The sequence below is a fragment of the Lynx rufus genome, unplaced genomic scaffold (genome assembly GCF_022079265.1).
Source record: "Lynx rufus isolate CCGP_SWC_20201006 ecotype Redwood Valley unplaced genomic scaffold, mLynRuf1.p SCAF_17, whole genome shotgun sequence".
NCBI classification, from domain to species: domain Eukaryota; kingdom Metazoa; phylum Chordata; class Mammalia; order Carnivora; family Felidae; genus Lynx; species Lynx rufus.
In genome coordinates, this window is record NW_025814831.1 from 4,412,058 (window position 1) to 4,427,797 (window position 15,740).

A 15,740-nucleotide genomic window follows, 5' to 3' on the forward strand; every position below is an offset into this window, starting at 1 on the left:
GCTCGCTAAGGATGAGTAGTGCCGTGGCCGCTCTTCGGCCCGACCCTCCCGACTGGATGGTGAGCGGGTGGTCCCACAGGTGGGGTCTCCCCCCTCTCCCCCACCGAGGCCCCCACAGGCCGGGCTTGCAGTGGGGCGAGGCTCAGAGGCCCTGGGGCCCAGGACGGTCACACTGGGCTTTCGGGGGCAGCAGGCAGGCGTCTAGTAGGCGCAGCGGCTCCCGCTCAGGGCCTCTGGGCTGGCGTCCGGTCCTCCCTGTTCGGGAACTTGCTCTGTGCCGGGAGGGCACAGCTGCTCTCGTGCTTGGGACCCTCACCTGTGTGTGCTGGGTGGGCAGAGGAGGTAGGCAGGACAGACGCCCGTGGCGGCGTTTCTGTGGGCTCCCCTCATCTGTCCTTGGGCCTGGTCCCAGCCTATAGCCCTGTTCGGGAATACCGCTGCAGAAAAACTAAGAAACCTTATTTATTGGTTCAGAGAAGAACATTTAAAACGGACCTCAATTTTCAATCAAGTAGAACGTTGGACTGCAAGGCGGCTTTCCCAGGATCCCTGATAGACCGTTCCAGAACCGGGTGGGGAGGAGACTGGTTGCCAAGCCCTGGGGATGTTTGGAGCCTGGCAGTTGCCCAGAAGAGGTCGGGTCGGCGTCAGGGGCAGGCGCCTAGGCACCCACTCAGACCCGGCTCCTCACCCGGCTGGTGGTTGAGCCCTGCTCGTGGGGGGGCCCAGCAGCAAGAATAGGCTTTTGTCATGGGGGGGCGCGGGGGGGGGGCCTGTGCTCAGGCTCAGCTGGTCGCTGATGAACCCTAGGGGCTGCCATAAGGCACTCAGCCCAGTTTCACAAGGAGCCCACACGCATCACGTCCGGTGTGAACAGTGAGCAGTTCGTGGGAACCAGCTGCTTCCCCAGGGTGTGGGGGGGGGGGGGGTAGACCGGGACGGGGGGAGGCTGGCTGGGGGCGTCGGCACCCTCACGTGACACAGAAACCACCCGAGGGGTTGTGAGCAGGCCCAAGCCTGCAGGGTGCTAAGTCAGGACGGCCAGAACTGCTCTAGGCACGGGAGTTGTCCTGGTGTCTGCAAAGGGCCCCCACTTTCCACGCCGGGAGGAGAGGGGGACAGAAGAGGCGAGAGCTGGATCGTGCTTAGTGTTTTATTCCCGAGCAAACCAGGCTACGGACCCTCCCAAGCACACAACCGAGTCCTTCCTCTTCCCACCGTCCCGTCCCTCAGCCTCCAGTCCGCTTCCTCCAACCTCGAACCAACGACTTTCCTGTGACAAGTCCACTCCTTCCGAATGGTTTAATGACGAAGAAACGTTAAATAGTTACTACAGAAAAGGGACCAGGAGTCGGGTTTCACTCCGTGCAGAGGACGGCGACGCCACGCTCGTAGAAGCTACGTGGATCCTCCTTGGTGGCGATCTCAAAATCGACCGTGAAGATGAGGTCCGCACGGGTGAAGTTCAGGTAGACGGGCAGGGTCACCTGGGGGAGAGGGCAGGGCCTTACTGCCGGCTTCGGGAGAGGCAGGACACCGCGGGCATGGTGGACAGTGGCCCTGGCGATGGGGCGGCTTGCCTCCGCGCGGCCCTGGGGTCCTAGTGACGAGCTGGCCCCGGGGGAAGGGGGGCGATGGCTGCACCTGATCACTCGCGGCTGTGCGCACAACCCCTGCCAACCCCAGGACAGGAAGGGGGCACTTACTACGTTAGCCTTTCTCTCTGCGTTGGTCTGCTTGAGCCAGCGCAGCTGCGTCAGAGGGAGGACCGTGGAGATGGCGTGGGACAGCGACAGCTTGTTGTTATTGCACGTGGCCCCCTGGAGCTTCAGCCCTGCGGGGGGAAGTCAGGCCCTGTCACCCGTGGGAAAGGCTGCCCGAATCTGTGACACCGCGCCCGGCCCTGGCGTGCTGCCTCCCGCGACCTCAGACACGGACTGGGAGCCACACCGGCACCCAACCTGGACCCCGACTCACCCGTGACCCCAAAGCTGCAGGCATCGAGGGTGGCACTCTGGGACGTGGTGACGTTGACTTCCAGGCAGAGCTCCTCCAAGGACCAGCTGTTGGCCTGGGCCACGTACTGCCTGGTGGCGGTGATGTAGGCCTCGGGCACGAACAGGCCGCCCAGGCACACGTGGATGTTCTGCGGGAAGGAGGGGCCCCCGTGAGCGGCGAGCACCAGCCACGGGATCTGTGCCTGTCCCCGAGCGGCCCCGGGGCTGCCCCTCCCCCGCGCCACTTAGGCGCCGCTCCCCACCTTCAGCTCCTTCGCGCCGCCAGACGCAGCCGCCAGAGAGATGTTCTGTAGCTGTTTGATCCTCTCGCTGAAGTCGGCCACCCACTGGATGACGGTCATGCCCGCGGGCACCGTGTAGTGGGACCAGCTCCGAGGCAAGATCCCTGCGAGCGAGGTGACCCAGGCTCGGTTCTGACATCCCCGGCACAGGTGCTCGGACCTGCCAGAGCTCGCCTGTTTCCCCAGCTGCGCCTGCGCGCGAGCACTCTGCCCACCCCCTCCCCACGCCACGTCTCCTGTCCTGCCTGGGCCCGCACCACCTCTGCCCTGCTCAGTCCAGTGTGGCTGACGGGGTGTACATGGAGGACCCCAGTGGCCCTAAGGGACACCGCAGCTGCTAACCCCCATCACGGAAGGGGCTGGGCGTCACCGGCAGGTCAGGCTCTTGAGACATCTGGGTGCTCGCTCCCTGTATCCTTCACGCCCCCCACTTTTCCTCTGTGGTGGCCACCCTCCCCAAGATGGTAAAGATCTTAGGGAACGTTCAGGGCCCAGCAAGTAGGGAAAACAAACCCTTGGGCCCTCCGAAGCCTGACCCCCAGCTGCCCTCACAGGGAGGTGTGTGCAGATGGCAACGTGTGCGACGCCGGGCGGGACCTGCCGGCGCCCCGTGAGGCGGACGTGGGGGGCCGGGCCCCAGGGCACGCCTGGGAGGGCCAGTACCTTTGACCAGCTCGTTTATGAGCGTGCGCAGGTAGTTGGTCTGCTTCTTCTTCCCTTCACACACTTGGACGACGTCCGCGAGGTCCTGGCGAACGTCCTGAAGTAGCTTAGCCCCCATCTTCACTTCTCTCTCAAAGAACCTGAACAAAGGGTCCTAAAATTGTTCAAAGACACGGGAAGGCCAGGGTGAAGGGGAGAGTCCGGGAGAGGCCCCCTCTCCCGTGGGAGGCAGGCCCATCCACACCAGGTCCCCCGCGGGGAGCCCGGGAGCTCACGGCTTTGCCTGAGCTCGCCCTGGGCCCGGGCCTCGGGCAAAGCTGGTCGGAAGCCTGCCACGGGCTGGGCCCTGGAACCACTGGCCTAGCGTACGCGGACGGACCACCTCGTAGAGCGCTTCTGGCCAGCTTCACAGGGTCGCCCCCTCTCGCCCGAACCTGGGCCCGGGGGCCCGCTGGGACTACACTGAGCCCCGTCCGTCCAGCCCTCGGGGGCCACAGCCGCCAAGGGGCAGCCCCGCCCGCTGCCGGCACCTTGATGTTCTCCACCGTCCGCTTGAGGTGGCTCAGCGTCTGGGGGATGAGGTGCAGCCAGTTGGACGCGGTGGTGTGCAGGGTCCTCATCCAGGCGGGCCGGCCGTCGGACGTGGAGTCCGTCCTGGCCTTCTTCTCCGTCTCGGCGTAGGCCAGGTCATCCTCGTCCTCCAGCATCTGCATCTTCAGCATCTTGCTGATCATGTCCACGCCTGGGCCGCAAGCCCACCGGTGACGGAGGGAGGGGGACGGGCGGGAGATCAGAGGAAGAAGGATTTGAATGCAGAGGCCACAGAACACGTCTACCCACGAGGTACGAGCGAGGACGCGTTTCTGAAGCTCAGAAAGCGGCCGGGCCAAAAGATGAGGTGGCAGATGCAGTGGAAAACTACCGCCACATCCGGTCACGGCTGCTGGGGCTGAACCGCAGCCTGAGCGCCGAAGACGAGAGCGAGGCTGCTCGAAGACTCGGAGTTCACCGTGAGGCTGGCAGAGCCCCGACCGCGGCTGCAGAGGGGTGGGCTCTGGGGCATGCCAGGCGCCAGCCAGAAAGGCTACTGCGCTGCTAACTCCGTGTGCCCTGGGCCGTCTGCCCCCCTGCTCCACCTCAAACACCGGCCCCCGTCCCGTTAAAGTCTGGCCTCACCCCCACCCTCACAGGGTCCCGGAGTGCTCGAAGTCCAGTTCCTGAGCGGCATTGAAGGCCGGACCAGAAGGGACAGGCCGGCACGGGCTCCCATGTGGGGTGGGCAGCAGCCAAGCCTTCAGTGCTACCTGAAGGTGGGACTGGGTGTGACCAGCAGAAGGCTGGAGTGACGGCGGGAGCTTGTTAGTACAGGAACGGGGAGGGCATTCCGGCCAACCAGGGCGAGCGACAAATCCTACAAACCAGTCCCCTGTCACGGGAGCCAAGTAGGGCTCACAGCAGGTGCCCTGGGTGTTAATACCCTACGTGATCTCATCTCAGTACAGGCTGTCGTACAACAGAGCACTCGGGCCCAACCCTGGACCTGCCAGGACCTGCCCTGCACCGAGGCTTCGAACTCGCACCTGCGTCTCGGTGGCTTACAGGACCTCTGCCGCCCCGTGGGGTAGCCGGCATGCCTTCAAAGTTGTCCTCAGAGAGCAAGCCTGGTAAGTAGGGGTTCTTGTGCAGAGTGGGGAGATGGCCCGAAGGGAACTGTCTGATCCTGTCCCCTCAGCTAGCTGTGTGAGTTTGGGGAAATCACAAGTTCTTTCTGGGCCCGGTTCCCATAAAGAGAAGTCTGGGTTAGATCAGCCGTTCATAAGCTTGCAGACACAGCAGCTGCCCGGAGGGCTTGTTGGAGCAGGGGGCTGGGCCCCCACTTCCCACTGCGGAGGTCTGAGGCAGGTCCTGAGAATCTGCATTTCTAAGAAATTCCTGTGAGGTTGATGCTGCTGAGAACCATACTTCGAAAACCTCTGCGTTAGCTATTTCTTAAATATTCTTGGAAAAAAAGGAGAAAGAAAAAGCTCCTAAGAAGTATCCTAATAAAAACTAACGGTTTTAAAACTTCACATAATACCAGGTGTCTTTTGGCTCTTTTACGCAAAACAGAAGAAATCATGTCTGAATGTAAGCTGATGCCCTAGATGTAACTTCCAGACCTCATTGACCGAAACACCGAGTTTTGTCCAGACCGAGCCTAGACTGCAGGGGAGGCACCAGCTGGGACCCACTCCAGTTCCCGTGCCTCCCCAGGGATGGAGCCAGGAGGGGCCAGGATCGGAAGGGCCAGCGGAGGGAGGGGGCAGGCCGTAGGCCTGAGGCCTGACCTGGTCGGCACAGGGAAAGGGCTGCCCGTGGGGTACCCACCCTGGGTAGTGAGCAGGACTCTCTCCGCGTTGTTGGGCAGGCCCAGCCAGGAGGGCGTCTGCGTGTCGGGGAGCAGCTCCACCCACTGCACGAACTCCTCTCGCCTAGAAAAGCAGCACGTTGGGAAATGCCACCCCGGGTGACGCCGGGCACGGCTGGGGTCTGGGTCACAGGAGGTAGGTCTGTACCTGATGCCGTCGGGCATTTGAATGTCTTTGTGCCCGTCGACCTTGCAGGCCAGCTTAAATTCACTATCGAAACTCTTCGTCGTGAACAGACGCTCCAGGAAAGTGTTAAGCAGACGCTGATCGAACTCATTGTCCACCCGCCCGCCGTAGATGGACTGGGCCATCAAGGTCTTCAGTGCGGACCACGGGATCTTGTCTGGCGAGATGTTCTGCCTGCCCTGTGTGAGGAAAGCTGGGTTTGTGGGGGCAGGTCGGAGGGGAACCGGCACACCGGGTCCCTCTGTTGGTGGGGCGAGTCCTTCCTCACACCCACATCGAACACGACCCCCACCGTCGGCCACCACAGCCGTGCGCGCTCCCGAGCGTCCCCTCCCATCTGACACGGCAGCCCGCACTTGCCTTTGCCGTGTCATCCAGCCACGTGTCTACCGTGTCGCAGGCCGACCGCAGGTCAGACTCCCCAAATTCATACTTCTTTGACCACCCCAGGGGTGCGTATCGTAAGCGTTCTTGGATGATGGCGTGGAACCAGGCCAGCAGGAAGTATAAGCGAGCACGCTCATTGGGAGACTGGGTGAGGAAGGTTATCAAAGACGGAACCCTTAGAAAGCAACATCCTTTCCAAGAAAACAGTGCAGCTTCTCTAACAAAGTTTTAAGAAGAGCTTTTTGGGGGAGCCCAGGGGGCTCAGTCCATTAAGCATCCGACTTGGGCTCAGGTCGTGATCTCGCGGTTCGTGGGTTCGAGCCCCACGTCGGGCTCTGTGCTGACAGCTCAGAGCCTGGAGCCTGCTTCCGATTCTGTGTCTCCCTCTCTCTCTGCCCCTCCCCGGCTTGTGCTCTGTTTCTCTTTCAAAAATAAAAAGAGCTTTTCACCCTGAACCACACTGAACTTTAGGGCTTCTGACGCAGTACCGTTAACACTAACACCATTGCCAGAAATGAAGTGCTACTTTTCCTGTTAATTAAGATGTAATCCAATAACCCTGTAAAGATAAATTATTCAACTGTAGAAAATGATACAGAAAACAAATCTAAAATGGTCAGAAAAGGGGGATTATAGCACAAAATGAAACAGTACTTCAGAATTCCTCTCCTCCTGCCCACGAGCTTGGTGTTTGGCGCCTCGGAGGGCACTGCCCGGCCTCAGGGGACCATGGTCAGGAGCGCAGGATTCTCATTTACCCCGGACCTAAATCTGGGCTCTGGTTAGAGCTGCACTGGGGGCGTCTGCTCTCCTGGGAGCCTGGCTGTCACACCCTCACAACAGGACACCGTGCAGGCATACTTTTCAATCTGTTCACAGGAAGGGAATTTTGCCTACAGTTAAGTAGTACAATTTCCAGGGTTATCAGCCATTCTGGTGTTTGGGAGACGTGGGGACCCACTTCCGAATTTGCTGAAGGGACCTGGTCTCCTGGGCTTGTCCGGAGAAAGTGCACCAGGAGAAAGCGACGCTTACCTTGCAAATGCGGGACACGGGGATGCTGCTGAATGTCCTCAGCATGTTGGCCTTCACCCCCGGGGGTGGCTCAAACACGAAGATGCGGCCTGCGCGGAGCAGGTTCACGGGCACCTGAGGAAGACACTGTTCCTGTCAGTGCCCTGGTTAACTGTGTGCTTCGGCTCTACACACACACACACACACACACACACACACCCACGATTTCAGGACAGAAAGATGGCAAACCAGCACTCAGAGCAACACGCCGAGCACACACCTTGGGGTTAATCTCCATGGTGAGGAACAGCCGGAAGCAGGCGTGCGGCTGCAGGGAGTGAAGCTTCTTCTCCAGCTGCATCAACCACCCCGGGGCCAGGTGCACGTTCTTCAGCATCACCCACCTGCACGAAGCGAGAGCCACAGCTACACTTCACGTTTCCGCTCTGGATCTTGGGAACCGAGGCTTTTTCAAACAAGACAGGCCTACCTGCCGGACTTGACGGCTGTATTGATGGCTTTATCTGCTTGGTTGAAGCCTTCGGCCGAGCCTGGTGCCAGAAAGCTTAGTGTCAGCACGGCAGGCTTGGACTTCAGTGTCCACCGTGAGTTCTGAGGGGCTTCAGCCCGAAAAACCCACCAAGTGCCCTTACCGATTGCGATTGAAGTGATCTGCGTGTTCTGTTCTGCTGCAAGGTCTTCGACGTGCCCGCTGGCATCATACCCAGGCACAGAGCACATCAGGACAGGAGTATTCGGCTTTACCTGCAGATGCAGAGGTCAGCACTAAGACCGGGAGTCTGTGGAGAGGAGAGGCCTGTGGGGCGGGCCTTGCGAAGATTCCCCCCGCCCCAAGGTGCGGGGGGGCTGGGAGCCGGCCAGGGTGGGAGTCTAGCAGGTGAATGGCCTGACCCGACGGCGCCTAGGGGCTGGGGCAGGTGAGGCCCCCCCCGAGCCTGCTGGGAGCCAGAGCCGCACCTCTGTGTCCACGATGTGAGTCAGGTCGAGAGGCTGCTCCATGATGGACATGAAGGACTCCCCGAGGTTTGTGGAAACAAACATGTGGGCCATGGCCAGCAGGCGATCAGGGCGGAAAGCCTGAATCAGGAGCAGGCGGTGGATGGCGTGCCCGATGGGTGCTGGAACGAGGCAGGTGGAGGGTTGCGGGGAGGACACGGCCCAGACTGCCCCGCTGGGACTGGTCTGGCTACAAGTCCCCGCTCGGATGACAGCTCAGAATCATGCCGCCACCTCTGGTCTTCTCTGCCCCAAGGAGAACTGCCACCCCCTCCTGTCTTCAGTGAAGCCCCTGGACACACCTGTGCTCACGCCTACCACATGGGCGCCTCTGTGGGCACGGTGGCAGTTACCAACTTCACGTGACTCCACCGCCACCCATTTGTCGCAGGCAGAACACAGATCCTGAGCCGTCTAGAGAGAATCACAGCCACCGCCAGCCTTGCCCCTGCTGCCCTGTGGCTGTGGAGACCCTGCCCATTGGCCTGAGGCGGGCTAGCACAGGGCCTGGGGCACTACACTCAGAACTAGCCGATCTCTCCTTTAACATTGGGCAATGGTCTTCCCACCTGTCTCTCTCGGTCTTTAAGCGAGAGTGGGAACACGAATTAGGACCTGAAGATTTTATACTGAGACACTTATTTTAGGAATCGGTGACTTTCTCGGAGGTGTCCCTTCACTCAGCCGGCAAAGCCCAATTTTACATTTGGGTCCAGAATGAAAACACCGGGGAGGCCTTGATGCGGGCTTACTTGAGGGGGCTTCTTCACTCCAGAGGTACGGGACCGTCTGCTCCGGGGAGCTGCTGTCCAACCAGATGCCAAATTGCTGTGGACACAACGGGAGAAGCGTCGCCACGGAGCACAGCCCGTTTTTGTGGGCAGAGAAGTTGGGATGAATACATCAGACGGCTGACGTGTGCGCACGACACACGCAATTCCTAACTGCCAACTTCCCGGGAAGAGGCTGGGACGCGTTCAGAACACTCACCTCGTCGGCCTGAACCTTTGCAATCAGATCTTTGAAGGCAGGGAGACAGCTCAACCTCACAACGGCCTCGGCCTGCTCCACGGTCAGGCCCTGGATCTTGGGCGTCGAGCCAGCACTCAGGACGATCTCCTTCCCTCTCAGGAAGTGCTGGAATTCGGCGTCGTAGGTGGGCTCCCTGGGAAGGGGGCAACGAGTTAGCAAGGGTCTCAGATTCGCTTCTGCACTCACTAAAAGAGTGGTAACAGCAAAGACTTTTTTCCTCTCCTTAAGCCCTTCAGATGCTAGCAGACAACCTACAAAATGACCGCGCCCTGCGGGGACAAGTGCAGCAGGGCGGCGGCCTTACCCGATGGTGCCCTTCAGTTTGATTCGGGCCAGCAGCATGGCGAAGGTGATGTGGTCCTGGTGCAGCATGCCTCTGGCCACCCGGTTGAACGCCACCTGGGGACAAGAGCGGGAGACGCTGCCGTCCCCGGAGAACGACCTCCCACCTTCCCTCCCTGGGGACAGCCAAGCGCCGGGCTCTCTACCTGGAAGAGGTCCTTCGTGATGATGGAGAGGCGCTGCGTGTGGTCTGTGATGCCCTTGAGGTTCGGGTTCTCGTACAAGACATTGTGGTAAATGTCCAGGAAAAACTGGAGGGAGTACTGGTACAGGAAGTGGATCTGAAAGGAAGCAGCGGGCGACGGCCATTAGGCGGGAGGGCACAGAGCGAGCGCCATCCCGCGGCGGGTGGCTCCCACGGTCACCTGCTTCAGGGACTCCATGGTGAAGTAGATGCTGCTGCAGGCGGTGGACAGCGGCAGGTACTGCTGAGACACGGTCTCCACCTCCTGCATGACGATGTCCGTCTCCTCCACTTTCCTCGTCACCTCGGCCGCCTCTCTCTTGAGGTTCTCCAGGGTCGTTATGATGGTGTCGTCGTCCAAGATGCGTCCTTTCACCTCGTTCAGAGCTTGCAGCAGAGACTTCTCGAGCTGGCGTAAACGCAGCTGGAACTCTCCTGAAACGGTCACAACGTCCAGAGTCTGCACCGCTTGCTTCTTCCAGAAAGGGAACTCCCCTGAGTGTCTGAATAAACCTGACATGTTCTAGAACCTTAATTAAAATTTCAGCCCCAAGGGGTACCTGGGTGGCTCAGTCAGGTCACGATCTCACGGTTTGTGGGATCGAGCCCTGCGTCGATGGTGCAGAACTGGCTTGGGATTCTCTCTCAAAATGAACTTGAAAACAGTAAAAAAAAGTTCAGCCCCCCCGCCCCCCCCTCAGGGGTGCCTGGGTGGTTCAGTCTTAAGGTTAAGCATCTGACTTTTGATTTTGGCTCAAGTCATGATCCCACGGTTTGTGGGTTTGAGCCCCACGTCAAGCCCCTAGCACCGGCTTGGGGTTCTCGCTCTCTCCCCCTCTGTCTCAAAAATCAATAAACTTACAAAGAAAGAAAGGAAGTTCAGCCCCCAGCTTGCTCCAAGACTCCCAAAGCTACAGAGCCAGAAACATACCTTGAAGCTTAAGAAGATCGGAACGCTTTTCGTCCACATCAGGCCTTTCTGCCTTAAGTACTTCATTCAAACACTGGCTCTGCAAGCTGCTGCGGGTGACCGTGAAGTTGACAAAGGTAACGCGGGAACACAGGTCTGGCGGAAACTCCACCTGCCACAAGGGTAAGAGAACAGTCCGCTTTGTCACCGGAGCTGCGACACAGAGCGCCGCCACAGATGTGAATCCCAAGTGCCCCGGTCCTTACGGTTGGATCTCGGGTGGACAGGAAGATGACAAATGATGGTGACAAGTCTATATCCTGGTCGCCGAGGGTAATCAGCACTCTCCCCCCAGTTCGCCGAACTTCGCGGTTCAGTACTGGATTCAAAACCGGATCGTAGCTTTCCACATCCTAGACGCACACACAGGAAGTTTCATGGTTGGGGTTTTACAACATGTATCTTCACCCAAATAACTGTTTTGACGCTGACCTAACCAGACGAACACACCGCAGAAGCTACCCAGCCGCTTAGACCTCCCCGTCCAGTACGGCAGCCACCAGCACCCGTGGCGGCCTGATTTAAATAAAAAACTCAGTTCCTTAAGCGTATTGGCCACACGTGTCTACCACCATCCTGGACGGCACAAAGCAGAACACTGCCATCAGTGAAGAAAGTTCTAGTGGACGGTGATGACAGATAAACACTTTTTTTTGGATGCGCTTTTTACAGGACAATAGTAAAGCTTTATCTTTTTTCTGACATTAAAGGAAGTCTTACAAAGGTAAAAAAACTACCCGTTCGCATCACGTAATCTAGTTTTGTTCCACACCAACGGCTGAATGCACACACCTGCACCAGAAGGGGGTTCCCGAACCTCAGCGCACTCTCCAGGTTCTTGCGGAAGGCATCGTCTAAGAAGCTGGTGCGCGTGATCTTGCGGTCCTTGTACTCATTCATGATGAATTCTGTGGCCTGGCCAGAGGGGTCGATGATCAGCGGGTACCTGAGGGTGAGGCCACATGAGGGCAGGCTCGAGGAGCCCACAACAAGACGACGGGAAGGTTGTTCCCACTACTCAAGTGCAGCTTCCAGACAACCGTAACAAATCCTTGATGCTGAAGCCTTCCGGAAGCACTTCTGCAAGCAGCTAACAGAGTCACGCACTCTCTGGAGCAGGGCCAGAGTCACAAGCTCTTTCTCTGCTGGGACACAGGTTCTTCTCTAAGCATCCAGCACGTGCTTTTCTCCAGGTGCTGAGTGCGCTCTGCTAGAATTACCGTTCCGTGTACTACTGCCCTTCCAGAACCAATGCTCAGCAGCACCTACCGCTAACAGGTACAGACGGCTCAAGCCGCCAGGGACCCTGGCAAATAGCAGACACAGCTTAATCCTCAGGGGAAGCCTATGAGAAGGTACTGAGAGCACGTCTGTTTTACACGTGAGGAAGATGAGGCACTAAGAGGCTACAGGGATTTGTCCAGAGTCACGTGCATGACCAATTAGTTTTTTAAAATCATAATGCACACAGGTGCTTGTACAAAATCCAGAAGCTACAAAAGGGCGTGCGGTGAGAAGAATCGCCTCCCTCCTCTAGCTTTTGTTACCAGTTTCTGACCTGTCTACTCGGGGAAGGGTCAGGTGTTTGCAGACACGTGTGCGCGTGGGCACGTGCATCCGCGGGGACGCGGCACCCACTCCCCTTGTGCACGGTCTGCTGTTGCCTTCTCTGAACGCACACTCGGAAAGGCCTGATCTGCAGGACCCCAGCCGTCCACTACGGAGGCGCACCGTAATCGCTTAACTGGCTCCTACTGAGGGGCACGGGAGGCGTTTTCAGTCTGTCAGTCACATTCTGTCCTGACATTTGTCATGCTTCACGTGGGCCAAGCTACTGTTGAATAAGCACCTAGGAGTGTGTGTACTTCCCATTCAGGTGAATCCAGCTCTGCGCAGACCACACCGATGGACCGATAATCTCACCAGCACATCTGGCGAGACACGGAGCCACTGGTGGGGCCTGAGGATTTGCTCATAAAATCAAATGACACCTGCAAGGGGCTTCATCCTCTACGTGTCCCTGGGACCGTGACATACTTCAGTGATTCAAAGACTTCAAGATGTGGAGATAAAGTCAGAAAACACTGGAGGCGTCTGGCTTTAAGAACTGCCACACAGGAGGGTCAAGCCTCAGGGCATGTGGCTCTGTATGTGGGGTGGGCCCTGAGGACCCCCTGAACCAATGTCAAGCCTGCCCTCCCTGCAGTCACCCTCCACCTCTAACTCTGGCCTCCTTAAACCACAAACTGGGTGCCACTTTCCCCCTTAACTCTCTTTAGCTAAATATTTTCAGTTCTTGTAATATTTTTGTAATTATGTTTTTGTCATCCACCCCGACACACAGCCCGCCAATCAGCTCTGAAAGGTGGCACGAGAGGCCTTCGCTGCAGAACAATTCGGGCGGTGGGGAAGCAGGGGTGGGAAGGGCCGCGCCCCCATCAGAGACGAGCGCTGGGCCTGCCTGCGTGCTCGCCCATTTCCAAGTTTCCCTTCATCTCCTCAAAGACGTATTCCGAAGAAACACAAAACCACGGGGTCACTGTGCATAAGGACTTCCAAGCTGTTCCCTGTGCACGAGCGCGTACCTGTTGAAACGCTTTAGCATGATGGCGTTCTCCGTGCACAGGTCGTCAGCGGGTAGGGAGCTGGCTTGCCAGCGAAGGCGCTCGTCGGCGTTGGAGAGGTACTCGGTCCGCGCGATGTCTGTACGGAACTGAAAGTGAGGGCGGTTACCTTTCCTCCTCAAAGCTCCAGGCGCACTGTTTCCGGGCCAGTGTGGAAACGGCTGACCGGGCGCCAGGCCAGAACCCCATGGCCTGTTACCTGGATGTTGGCCTGCTGTAAGTGGTGGGACCACGTGGTGAACAGGTTCTGGCGCATCTGCTGGTCAAAGTAACCCGCGTAGGCGATGAACGCGGCCGACAAGAGGCAGTCCCCGGCGATGGTGGACATCTGGTTTTTGAAAGTTTCACTTGTTTTTTCCCATCGTTCACGTTCGGCGGACAAGCTCTTCAGGAGAGCAGTGCTCCGGTTTACCTATGGGGAAGATCCAACAGGATTTATACCAGAAAGTGAAAATTGGTTCCCCCCACAGGGCTCTGGGAGGGCTGTTCACAGGCCCAGAGGACAGAGGACCCAGCTCCTCCACGACTGAGGATGATACGGGCCTCAGAATCTAATCAGGCCGCAAGAGGGTGTAGAGAAGCAGGGGTAGCCTTGAGACACGTGCGTGAGTGGAGACGGGGCAGGGAGAGGGCCCGGGGTGGACAGAACAGCAGGTGGGGGTTGGCCTAGAGAGAAGAGACACTGCCGGCAGGAGAGGAGAATATTCCGGGGAGTCAGGAAGAGTGTGGGCATGGCGATGGACACAGCAGTGAATTCAAGACTCGGACAACCACGTCCTTGGTGACCCCACAGGTTGGCTTCAGATCGCCCCCTGGTGTCCACCTGTCCTAATTAACGCAGCCCGGTGAACCAGGAGGCCCTCTCGGGACAGAGCTGGCTGGCAGACAAGAAGGCGGGCACACACGCGGGAACGTGTATGAGGCACCAGGAACACCTCATGTCAGACCCCACGAAGAACTGAGAGGAGCCGGCAGAGAGAGTGCTCCCGCCCGGCGACAACCTTACTTTCGCTTCGACAGCGGCCAGGTCTGCCTTGATGGCCTGGGCCTCCGAGATCAGGACTGCGTACTCCTCCTTGTAGCGGGCGATGCTGGCTTCCAAGTCCCGGATCATCTGTTCCACCTCGTTGGCCTTCTGCTGGTTGTCCTTAGCGTCGTCCTCCAGCTTCTGTAGCTCGTTGCGCAGGGGCTCCACCCGCTTTAACATGTCGGCGTAGTTGAGCTGAAAAAGGCAGACGGTAATTAACTCTTCCCGAGTGATGGGACCGGAGGGGACTTTTCCCACAGGAGCTCCCGGCCACGCCACTTACCTGCGCGATGGCCCATTTCACCATAGGGCCGCAGGCCAGGGAGGCCCGGTTGACAATCTCGTAGTTGTAGCTTGGATTGGACATATAGTTTTTCTTCATCTTCTCCCTTATGGCATCGCTGCAAAAGAGGAATTGTGTTTCTAAGCACGTGTGGGGCAAAAGATTTTAAAGGCCAGTTCCCATCTGTTGCCCCAGTGACCACGGAGGATGAGCTGGACCACCCGTGTTCCGGGGGATGGTGGTCTCTGACCTTCCCGCCCCCACGCTCCCCCGACGGGCGTCAGTGCCCAACGCAGCTTTGAGTGAAATGGATTAGAAGGCATTTGTGCAGTTGATGTAACGGACGCCACCTTCTGACACAACAGGCCACGGTGACAGGGCCGCGCGAAAGCAGGGAAACCTCTCAATGCCGGGGCGCTGTCTCCTGCTTCCTGGCGACGCTCACCTGATCTCCTCTGCGGAGAAGTTGACGATGGTGGGGATGAAGTTCTCCCTCATGATGATGGAGCGGATCTGCTTCCAGTCTGTGGTGCTCTCGCCCAGCAGCAGGCAGATGGACTCAAGCGCCAGCTTCACGGCGGCAGGGGGGTTGGCCATGGATCGCACCTCCACCAGGTGCTGCTTCTTTATCGACTTCACGGCTGGGCACCACGGTGGCAGGAGGGGCGGGAGGGCAAGCAGGTGAGGTGCGGTGGTACAGCAGAGCCGTGGCTCCGACGAGGAGGAGGCCACCGCTCAGAAGGCTGCAGCGAGCGGGACTTTCTGTCTTTAAACCCCCTGGAATAGCTGGCCTTTTAAATAACTCTGAAGCTCTCCTGGCACTAAAGGCCACACTGAACATTCCGTAAAAAGCAAGAAGCTGCCTTTGGCGATGTCTCACGGGTCCCCGTTAGTTCCTTTACCCCCATAAAGACTTAAAACGTTGACACATTTCAATTATGTACTTACCTTACACAATTTAAGCAACAATATTTACATTCTGCCATAATCTAGAAGCTGTCTGCTTGGCTGGCTGAATATGTAGAATTAACAGCTCTAAAAAAAGGATGGCCGACGCCTTCTACGAGCTAAACTGCACTTTTTCCAGTCTGAACTTTTACTAAAACACTTTTTCACTGGTTACTCGGCAGTAAAAATTAAGTTCCCTTCGAAATTAGATTCTCAAGGAAAATCTATAGTTTGGATGGTGTAACAGGAAGAGCGCACGTTTGAAACAGGCGCTGATGGGCCGCGAGCGAGCAAGGCATTGGGCCGGATCCCGGCCCGGATCCCGGCCCAGGCGCTATGGTGTCCCGCAGGAGCCC

General features: G+C 58.3%; 1 protein-coding gene across 1 annotated transcript in view; it reads right to left on the minus strand.

The window, feature by feature from the left end:
• Nucleotides 1–1,139: 1,139 nt before the first annotated feature.
• Nucleotides 1,140–15,740, minus strand: part of DYNC1H1 (dynein cytoplasmic 1 heavy chain 1) — a 76,397-nt gene continuing 61,796 nt past the window's right edge. Inside the window, exons 52-78 of the mRNA XM_047080080.1 lie at nt 14,882–15,077; nt 14,437–14,554; nt 14,133–14,348; nt 13,326–13,538; nt 13,088–13,215; nt 11,295–11,448; nt 10,709–10,855; nt 10,464–10,614; nt 9,714–9,967; nt 9,495–9,629; nt 9,311–9,405; nt 8,965–9,139; nt 8,727–8,802; nt 7,936–8,096; nt 7,611–7,722; nt 7,448–7,508; nt 7,238–7,361; nt 6,979–7,092; nt 5,917–6,087; nt 5,518–5,735; nt 5,330–5,433; nt 3,493–3,704; nt 2,963–3,116; nt 2,261–2,403; nt 1,978–2,146; nt 1,707–1,834; nt 1,140–1,487 (exon numbers count right to left, since the gene is read on the minus strand). Of these exons, the coding sequence (XP_046936036.1) occupies nt 1,359–1,487; nt 1,707–1,834; nt 1,978–2,146; nt 2,261–2,403; nt 2,963–3,116; nt 3,493–3,704; nt 5,330–5,433; nt 5,518–5,735; nt 5,917–6,087; nt 6,979–7,092; nt 7,238–7,361; nt 7,448–7,508; nt 7,611–7,722; nt 7,936–8,096; nt 8,727–8,802; nt 8,965–9,139; nt 9,311–9,405; nt 9,495–9,629; nt 9,714–9,967; nt 10,464–10,614; nt 10,709–10,855; nt 11,295–11,448; nt 13,088–13,215; nt 13,326–13,538; nt 14,133–14,348; nt 14,437–14,554; nt 14,882–15,077 (4,058 nt within the window). The 3' untranslated portion in view covers nt 1,140–1,358. The remainder of the gene's footprint in view (nt 1,488–1,706; nt 1,835–1,977; nt 2,147–2,260; nt 2,404–2,962; nt 3,117–3,492; nt 3,705–5,329; nt 5,434–5,517; nt 5,736–5,916; nt 6,088–6,978; nt 7,093–7,237; nt 7,362–7,447; nt 7,509–7,610; nt 7,723–7,935; nt 8,097–8,726; nt 8,803–8,964; nt 9,140–9,310; nt 9,406–9,494; nt 9,630–9,713; nt 9,968–10,463; nt 10,615–10,708; nt 10,856–11,294; nt 11,449–13,087; nt 13,216–13,325; nt 13,539–14,132; nt 14,349–14,436; nt 14,555–14,881; nt 15,078–15,740) is intronic.